At 34.7% G+C, this 10477-nt stretch overlaps 1 protein-coding gene across 1 annotated transcript; it reads right to left on the reverse strand.

Moving 5' to 3' along the window:
* Positions 1-6873: 6873 nt before the first annotated feature.
* Positions 6874-9998, reverse strand: LOC112509870. Its single transcript, XM_025115066.1, has 5 exons — positions 9780-9998; positions 8267-8452; positions 7941-8175; positions 7580-7680; positions 6874-7394 (listed from the first exon to the last, which is right to left on the reverse strand). The coding sequence occupies exons 1-5, from the start codon at positions 9897-9899 to the stop codon at positions 7329-7331; spliced, it is 708 nt and encodes a 235-aa protein (XP_024970834.1). The 5' UTR covers positions 9900-9998; the 3' UTR covers positions 6874-7328.
* Positions 9999-10477: the final 479 nt, after the last annotated feature.

The following is a 10477-nucleotide window of genomic DNA, read 5'->3' on the forward strand; positions in this document are numbered from 1 at the left end:
ACCAATCCCCAAGATAAATGGTTATTTCGGTAAATTTTGGAAGCAAATACGTAAAGTATTGCTAAAATATCGATTTCCCACTTATAGGGTCATTTTGGTAACTAAATGAAATAAATAATTGAAACTGGATCAAAGTTTGCGTTTCACAAACTCCAAATAAATTTGATGAAAGCCTTATAAACTTATTATGGGAAAAATAACTTTATGAAACTTTAGGGAGTAAATGCAAATTTCTGAAACTTAAATATTCAGTGCATATTAATAATAAAAATGCATTATATATAACAAAATTAAACTTAGCGTTCTAGTTAACGCTTGCAACTTCAAGCTGAGGTCACGGGTTTGATTCCCGCCCTCAACAACTTTATCCCAATATTTTTAAATAAGGGTAAATGGACGCGGGTTCTGGGTCAGGCCGACCCGGTCCGTGGCCCAGCAACAAGAACGGCCCAAGACGAAAACGGCCCAAGAAAAAAAAAACTGCAAGTCTGCAGCCTGGCTACTCGTTTTCGAGCATGAAAATGGCTCGTTTCTTGACATTTTTTTTCATTCTTTTTGCACCAAACTCTTGGTAATATTTTTACCAACACTTTGACATAAAGAACATGAATTTTTATCAAGAAATGAGTTCCATTTACTCATTTAAAGTTTGTTTTTAAAACTAAACTTAACAACTTAAAAACATAAAAATCGAACAACGAAAACACAAATATGAGACATGAGGCTACTGAGGTTTGATAGAGGACCTAAAAACGAAACTATAGACATAAAAATCAAGAGATTTGGTTAAGAATCTTACCCAAAATCGGTGAAAAACCGAGATTTTTGATTTCGAACTTCAAACTCAGATTTCTCTCTCAAAACTCAACAATTTTTCGAGCTATTTCAACCAAAACGTTCCTAAGCCAGAGCTCTACGATTTATATGCCAAGAGTTTTGGCTTATTAGTTGAAGAAATCGGACAAATCGCAAGTTTTAGGCTGATGGGTCGTTTTCTTTAAACATATATGTACTATTGGCAAAACAGATCTCTAATCTTTGAAAAAGATGAGATTCGGCCCCCTCAAGTTTCTAACAATTACCATCAGACCCCTCCTGACGTAATATCTTACTTTTTTGGTCCAATAATTAAAAGAAAACAATTTTACTTTATTTTTCTTTTTGTCTTTCTTTTCATTATTTATTTATTCAAGATTTCTATAATTATTTACTTTAGTTTATTACGTAAATCTTTTAACACTTCAAATAAATTTTTAAAAAATATATCTGAAGGTTCATATAATATTATTTATATATTTAAAAAATGGGTTTTACACGAACCAGGTACGGGCACCATGAATTCTTAGTTTTGCAATTTGGTTTGACTAACGCACATGCAGCTTTCATGGATTTGATAAATTTGTCATTGTATTTGTCGATGATATTCTCATATAGTCTAAAACCAAAGAAGAGCACGCAGAACACCTACGGTTGATACTTGAGCTCTTGAAAAGAGAAAAGTTATACGCAAAACTGTCAAAATATGAATTCTAGATAAGATAATTTCAATTTTTGGGACATGTTATATCTGAGGAAGAGGTAAAGGTAGACCCAACAAAGATTGAGGTTGTTGCAAAATGGGAGGCACCAAAGATATCGTCTGAAATCTGAAGCTTTTTGAGATTAGCAGGCTATTACCGCAAGTTCATCCAAGATTTCTCCAAAATAGCCGTGCCTTTGACAAAGTTAACTCGAAAGAATGTCAAATTCCAATGGGAAGAAGAATAGCAAAAAGTTTTCTAGTTATTAAAAGACCATCTTTGCAGTGCTCCAATACTATCTCTACTAGATGGAACTGAAGATATTATGGTATACAGTGATGCATCAAAGTTAGGTTTGGGCTGTGTCTTGATGCAAAGAAGGAAAGTTATATCATATGCATCTCGACAACTTAAATATCATGAAAAACAGTAACCAAATCATGATATGGAATTAGCAATCGTAGTCTTCGGATTGAAAATATGGAGACATTACCTCTTGGGAACCAAATACCAGATTTACACCGATCACAAAAGTTTGCAACACCTGTTCAACCAAAAGGAATTGAATATGAGGCAGCGTCGATGGATCGAACTTGTTAATGACTATGACTGTGAAATACTCTACCATCCGAGAAAAGCAAATGTGGTGGCCGATTTAAGCAGAAAAGAAAGAAGTGGAACCATCAAGTCAGTAGCAATGAGAATAAATCTAACTCTTAATATTCATCAAAGATTTTGAGCCATCAGAAAGAGGCCGTTAAGGAAGAACATGTGAAAACAGAAAAAGTGGGTAAAATGATTTCCATCTTAGAACCGAATATTGAAGGAATCTTATGTTTCCATGGTCGAATATGGGTACCAGTTTACGGAAATACGTAAAAAACCATCCTGAATGAAAGCCACAAGTTCCGTTATTCAACTCATCCAGGTACCAACAAGATGTATAAAGATTTGAAGGTATTTTATTGGTGGTCAGGTCTCAAGAAAGACATAGCAAAATATGTGGAACGATACTTAACTTGCCTGCAAGTTAAAATTGAGCATCAGAGACCCCATGAAAATCTACAATCAGTGGAAATACCGGTCTGGAAATGGGATCACATTACGATGGACTTTATCATGAAGTTACCCCGAACTCCGAAAGGTTATGATGCAATATGGGTAATAGTGGATCGTCTATCAAAATCTGCACATTTTCTACCGATGAAAGAAACCTATTCATTGGAAAGATTGGCTCAAATATACATCAAAGAAATTGTGACCAGACATGGAGCTCCTTTGTCCATCATATCTGATAGAGACAGTTGTTTTACTTCAAAATTCTGGGAAAGTTTGCAAAGAGCCTTGGGATCACATATCAGATTAATTACGGCTTATCATCCACAAACAGACGGGCAGAGTGAAAGAACCATCCAGACTCTCGAAGATATGGTGAGAACTTGGGTCATTGACTTCGGGGGATCATGGGAGGAACACTTGCCATTGATAGAATTTGCATACAATAACAATTATCACTCCAGCATCCAAGCGACACCTTATGAAGTCTTATATGGAAGAAAATGTTGAACGTCGTTGTAATGAGGTGGGCGAAAAACAATTGACAGGTCCCGAGATTGTGCAAGTAACATCTGAAAAGATTGAACAGATTTGGGCGAGAATCAAGACTGCCCAAGATCGACAGAAAAGTTATGCCGACAAACGAAGGAAACCAATTGAATTCAACGTGGAAGACTTTGTGATGATAAAAGTCTCTCCATAGAAGGGTGTTATGAGATTTGGGAAGAAATGAAAACTTAGTCCGAGGTATATTGGACTATTCAGAATCTGCAAAAGGGTTGGACTGGTAGCTTATTAGTTGGAATTACCATAAGAACTTAGTCAGATTCACAATACCTTTCATGTATCGAATCTATGCAAGTGTTTGGCAGACCCAAGTCTAGCAATACCACTTCTTGAGATCAAACTTGACAATAAGTTGAATTTCATCAAGACACCAAAGGCAGTAACTGACAGAAAGACCAGGATATTGAGAAATAAAGAGATCAGCCTAGTAAATGTACAGTGGCGTTTTCATAAGGGTTCAGAAGCAACATGGGAACTGGAATCTGATATGATAACCCGATATCCGTGGTTATTTGAGTGAATTTCGGGACGGAATTCTTTTAAGGGGGGAAAAATGTTATAACCAGGTTTCAAACAACCTGAGTTGAGGTAAATTATATGTGATTATTATTTGAAAAATACATAAATGGCATGCATGGTAATAAATACATAAGTAGCATGCACATATGTGAAAAGATGGCATGAGGTCTATGTGATTTATACATGCATATATGTCATCTTAAGCATGCATGCGGCTACGATTATCTTATTAGAAAAATAAGGTGTAATCTTCATAGTGAAGAAAGGTGATTTTTAGAATAAAATAAGTTCCACCGCCTAAACCATTTTTATAATAAAAAGAAATCCTCCATCGCCTGGTGATGATATTTAAAGAAAGGGATAAGGTTCTAACCTTATCACTTTATGTTGAAAAAAATTTATAGAGAAAAGAGAGAGCTTTGTGGCGGTGAGAAACAATCTTGTAGAAAATTGTTGATTCAAAGTTATTTGAAGATCTTACGTTTTGTTGTGTGATATTATCTGCAGAATCTGTGTTTGATTTAAGGTGAGTTTTAAAATAACTGTTAATAATAAACTGTTTGGTTTTGATGATTGTGGATTTTTTTTTTAGAACAAATTTGGTAAATACTGTTTTCTAAGCAGTTTAAACCAAGTATTTATGATTTTGGATTAAAAACTATTTTGAAAAGATAGAAGCAGAAACGGTTCTTTAAAAACAGTTTTGGGATGATATAAACCTATTTTGAGAACATGATTTACAGAACAGATTGTTCTTGAGGTTTAACAAGGTTTTTTTAATATAAACCTATTTTGAGAACATGATTGGTTAAAAATATGGACGAGATTCACTTTGACGTTGTTCTGTCATTGGATGAAATAGTCTATATATTTTGATTAAAACTATGAACGAGATTCACTCTGACAGAAATGACTGCAGCCTGTCATTGGATGAAATAGTTCATAAGAATTTCAGGGGAAATAAGGGTGGTCGTTGTGTGTGATGGATATAGTTGTTGCTATTAAGAGGAATTTTGGATGTAATGATGGATGAAATAGTTATAACTATTGCTATTATATCTTTTAAGATTACAACAGATTGGAGTTCACACTTCTTGGTGATTAGAGAATTCAGATATGTTGTTCTTATTAGAAATAATAGTATTGATGTTATGGTTACGGGAAAAATATGGCATATGGTCATTGGTTTTGGTTAAAAGTGTTTTGGATCATAATGTTCATTTTATGAGGAATCAGAGGGGCTCTGGTTGTTCCTTGTAAGAAAACAGAGGGGCTCTGGTTGGACCTCAATATAGAACCAGAGGGTTTTGGATGATGGTTTGAAAATTATACAAGTCTTTTACAAAGTCTTAGTTAAACCAGAGGCTCTGTATTCGTAAGAAACGAGCTCTGTGTCAAATTTACATTTTAAAGATATTTCAAAGATATTTATACTTAGAAACTTTTCTTATGAAAACATACCAGAGGGGCTCTGGTTGGCCTATACGGGTTGAATCAGAGGCTCTGGTTGGTCTTGCATGAAGATATAGAAGCTCTGGCTAGTAGAACCAGAGGCTCTGGTCCTACATGATATTTTCAAAATATGATTTCTATCCTTGTAAAATATATGTTAATATCTATGATGTTGATCGATGAACATTTTTGGGAATTTTATTCAAGTAAGAGGTTCTGGTTAGTTTAACCAGAAGCTCTGGTAGAGTTACAAGAGGGGCTCTGGTTCTCTTATGAGTTAAAATATTTTATAAGTGTGGTCTTTGGAACCAAAGGTCCGATGGACTCAAACAGAATATGTTCTAAGTGTGTTCTTTGAAACTAGAGGTCCGATGGACTCAAACAGAATGTGGTTTTATCCTTCATTATATGAAATGGTTTAAATATTTTGGTGATCTTCATCTTGCATTACATAAAAAGGGAACCTCATTAGACATTCATGTCTAACCTTCATTTTGTGTTTTCAAATATGTGTGCAGGTAATGATAATAAAGGAAAGAGCATTCTATGATTATTTCCATATGTGCTTAGATTATGAAGACCATGTCTGAATAAGTTTTTGGAGAATGGATATTATACAAGAGTATGTATTTTGAATTTTTGTATTGTGTATTTTGTATCATAGACTCTTGTATTATGGACCTTTGTGGGCTTGATCATATGTTTTATATGAAATACATGTTATATGCAATGTATGATTTGGGTTGGGGGTGTTACATATATTTTTCTTAATTATATTTTAGATTTTTTATATTTTAAAATGAGATGTTTATCATTTATTTGATTTTGTTTATCCGTAGTTAGTTACACGAATTCAAACATACAACTTTAATAAGTTGTACTTATAAATAATTTACTTGTAATCTTGGATTTTAAGTAATGTGCATTATTAAACAGTACTTCAAATATAAAAAATGGTTTTTAAGAATTTTTATCAAATGCTTTATAATATAGTATAGATATATTAATCTATTTTCAGTCAACTAATTATCTAACATTGTTTTATATAGATATTAAGTGAAAATATCGTTTTTTAGAGCTTTCAATCTTCTAAATTGTTTTGAGGGATTTGAATTTCGTAAAAGGATTTGAAATGGGAGCAATATGGATTTATAACAATTTGGAATATTTGGTAGGTTTGATGTGTAGGATTTGAAATGTAATTGAATCCGTTTTTAATAAATAATTTATAAAAACAAATTATTAGTAATTAAATTACTATTTTATTAATTGATTATTACAAACAAGACAAAGAATTGTGTGAGAAGTAGAGTTAAGATGAGAAACGTGACAATGATCGAAACGTTATTTTTTTCACGGTTATTATTTGGGACCTTCATAGTTACGCAGATGCATCTTTCGTACCCAAAAAAGATTCTACTTAAGAGAGTAAGTTGAGCGGGTGTACAAGACCCGCTCGATGCTTAATAGGTCCACCCTTGACTACTAGAGATGGCCAAATGGGCCCGGCCCGGCCCGGCCCGGGACCGCCGGAGGACCGTGACCGGTTACGCCGGGACCGGTTACGCCGGGACCGGTTACGCCGGGACCGGTTATGGCCAGTTATGAGAATGGTGAGGACCGATTGGGACCGGCCCGGGACCGGGTTTTGGCCATCTCTATTGACTACTATCGAACTTGAACTTTTACCTGTTTATCCAAGTATACCACCCTGAAACCAATTGTGACAAGTTTATAGCTTTGGAGACGGTTATAAAATGAAGTAATTGATGTGAATAATTATAGCCAACCAAAACCCTTGTTTGGAAGAGTTTTCTTAAAGCTTTGATTCACGAGTGAACTACAAAGCTATCAGTTAAACCACAAACTAATGAATGAACTACCAACAAGAATAGATACTTGTGCTACAGATCGACTAGATGCCGAAGAACCATATGCACGCTTACGACAAAATAAGAAAAGAAAAACGTTTGATCAACCTAATTATCTTCATCTTCCAAGCCCGAATAGGACATCCTCGTGTTGATTCTTGATTCATCTCTTCGTTATCATATAAATGTACAACTTTACCATTTAAGATGCCAAAACCGTTCTCGTGTACACATGGGTTAATAGTCTTGGTTACGAACATATGAATAGTCAAGGTCTGAAACAGCTCTCATTTGTGCTCTTTTGTCACCAATAACCAGTATGGGAAACCGATGAGTCCTTGATTTACTCTTTTGGGGAAACGTAAGTATCAGCGATTTCAGTTGCAGGTGAAGTGCAAAACGGAACAACCTGATTAAAGAAATTTAAATGAGATCAAGATTTAACGAACACAGCATAACTGGCAAATAAAGTGTCTCCTCAGGCCACTGTGGATTTTCTTGGCTGTTATCTTAGAGCGCATAAGATTAGTTGAGGACACACAATTCCCCAAGAAAAAACACCATAATTTTTTATACAACAGCTTTTCAAATTACCTGATCATTGCTTGCGTGAGCAGCGATACAAGTTCTCATCCTCTTTCTGCTGTGCGTTCTGTGTATCGATGTGTCTTCAACAAAGTTTTGATCCGTCACCTCTGAATGGTCAAATTTAGGACGAAAATATGAATCAGTTTAAAGGGGCTTTGATACAATCTTTAAAAACTCCTTACTAATTCAAAGATACTTGTGAAAATCTATTAAGCAATAATGGAGGTTTAACTTATACGTAGAAGAGTCATTAATATGGATAGGTAAGACGATAGCATGTCGATAGTCGATTATAGCCATCAAAAAAGATAAATGGATATATACATAAAACATGCTAATTGCTAAACTGTAAGTAGCTCAAAAGTACCTGCTGAATCTTGATGCAACTGAGACTCAGGTACAGGAGATTGCAGTGAAATTGCAGTTGATGATGGTCTTTCTTGGAGGGTAGGGAATGCTACAGCCCCATGCCTGCTTCCATTTGTGAAATGCTGGATCCATGGATTGCCTGGAGAAACATGGGGTTTATCTGCATCTTTCAGCTGTGAATTTTCTCTCCTGAAATTTTTCTTTGACCATCGGCCAGCCTGAAGAACCTTAAACTGACAAATATAAAATTGAATCAAGAAATATTGATAAGACGTATAAATAGGAAAAGGAAGTATACGGTGCCGAATGGATAAGATTTAAAACCTGGCCAGAAGTGTTGCCATTGTTTTTCCAAGATGATATTGCATCCGAGGAGCAGGTTTTTTGTGTGTGACAACTTTGGATATCCAAAGAGTTATATAACTGGTCAACGAACGAGGCTTCTATTGACTTGAGATATAAACTATGTTTCTCGTTGGTCCATTCTGATGAATCTTTTTTCTGGGATCCCTGATACAACAATTATTAATATCTCATATTAGAAAAGAGTACATAAAGATTAAAAAACATGAGAATGGAATTTGAGCAGAGAGTAATCTATATACAAATGCTCATCGATCTGCCTTAATGAGATTATAAGCAACTTGCAAGTGCTGAAGAACATACAACAAAACAGAAGTGCATCAATGTTTACAGAACTAGATGTCAATAGAAAAACACCCCTGAAATTAGCTAAATAACCCCTCAAGAGGCAATAGTAGCCTTTTCAAAAAACAAATCCACTACAGCATGAACCTAAGCTTGCTTCTTTGAGTATTTCATGACAAATGGATAAGAACTAATGAACTATAACAGGTGAAGGATTGACATATTAATCATGGCTCTCCATATATGACTATCAAGAAGACTCATAAGCCTTTTTAAATCGTTAGGCACACAATTGTACAAACATTCAGACTTTTGTTTCAAATCAACACTGATTCTGAACTTCAAGGCCCTTAGACCTTAGTAATGAAGTATGAAATTCAATACGCGTAGATGATATTTAGTGATCCCTTAGACCTTAGTAATGAAGTATGAAATTCAATACGCGTAGATGATATTTAGTGATTCCACTATGCCTTGATCGGAATAATGAGTAATGACCTAGTACTATTCAAACCAAACCAAACTAATCCGGTAAATTTCAGGCAGAGGTAGGGACTGGGGGTATGTGATCTCAATGATTGTAATTGCAAACACCTTTTTAATCCATAAGCAACTACAATACGTGATGACTACTAATCCTCTAAGTCAAAAGTTGGTTGAAGTTTGAAGCCCTAAAGATCTCACCAGCTTTTCCATACATCGATAGAGTCAAAACACTCTGCATAGCAACACAGAGCAGGAAGGAGGATACCAAAAGTAACAGCTAAAACCAGATATCCATTCAGAGCATGAAATTCGAGGTTTGAATATAGAATTGAATTGGAACTCTTTTATTTCGATTAAAAAGAGAGTACGTTCCAGTTCCAGTTCCAGTTCCAGTTCCAGTTCCAGTTCCAGTTCAGTTCCAATTCAAACCATAGCAGCCATAGCATACACACCATATGAGATCTTAATTTACAAAACATAATCATTCCGACAAAAAAATGATAACAAAACAACTACAATAATAGTGATAGAAAACAAAATTTACAACCGATAATTCAAATCAAAAGGGTAAAAAAAAAAAAACCTAAAATTACATCTTTTTTCACAAAGAAAAATACAAAGTAACAGATCTCAAAACTATTGAACACAAATCCAACATCATGTAAAATAAAACACACGATCAAACAAAGAGTAAAAATAGTACCATAATTGAACTCTCCTCCTGCTCCACGAAATCAGTCCGTAACACGTTGTTGCCGGTCATCTCCGACGCCACCAAACACGTTTGCTTCACCATCGCCGGAGAAGAAACTCTATCTTTCATATCAAAAATAAAGATGTTACCAAATCAAGAAAAAGCGAGAGAGAGAGAGAGAGAGAGAGAAATCGCTGTAGATTTGGATATTTTTGTGGTGAGAAAAAAGTGCGTTCAAGAGGGCCTGCGAGGGGGTAGGAATAAAAAGAGCCAGCTGTCAATGCTTTTACACGTGTCATGGTGTGCCCAAGGAGCCACATCATCATTTTGTCCACGTCGGTTTTTAGATATTTTTCCTGCCGTTGATTTTTATTTTTTTGAACCAGATATTTTATGCGATCACAAAATATCACCCGATTCCAGCCAGCTTCTATCCTATTTCCGAAATTACGCTTTTGCCCATAACCTTACGTATTTATCCAAAAATTTAATTTATTTTTTAATTGCGGCAACATTATATCCTTCTATAAACGTTACTTTCTGAGATGGTGCTTTTATGAATTAGAAATTCCATTTTAATATTTGTTTTACTTTAGGAATGTATTAAATTACTTTGCTATAATTGGTTCTTATTTATTAAATTTATGATTAAATTAAAGTTAAGCTTATATTTTAATTATGAAATTATGTTTCAAATGATTATTTAT

The sequence above is a fragment of the Cynara cardunculus genome, assembly GCF_001531365.2.
Source record: "Cynara cardunculus var. scolymus isolate 2C chromosome LG 3, CcrdV1, whole genome shotgun sequence".
NCBI lineage: Eukaryota > Viridiplantae > Streptophyta > Magnoliopsida > Asterales > Asteraceae > Cynara > Cynara cardunculus.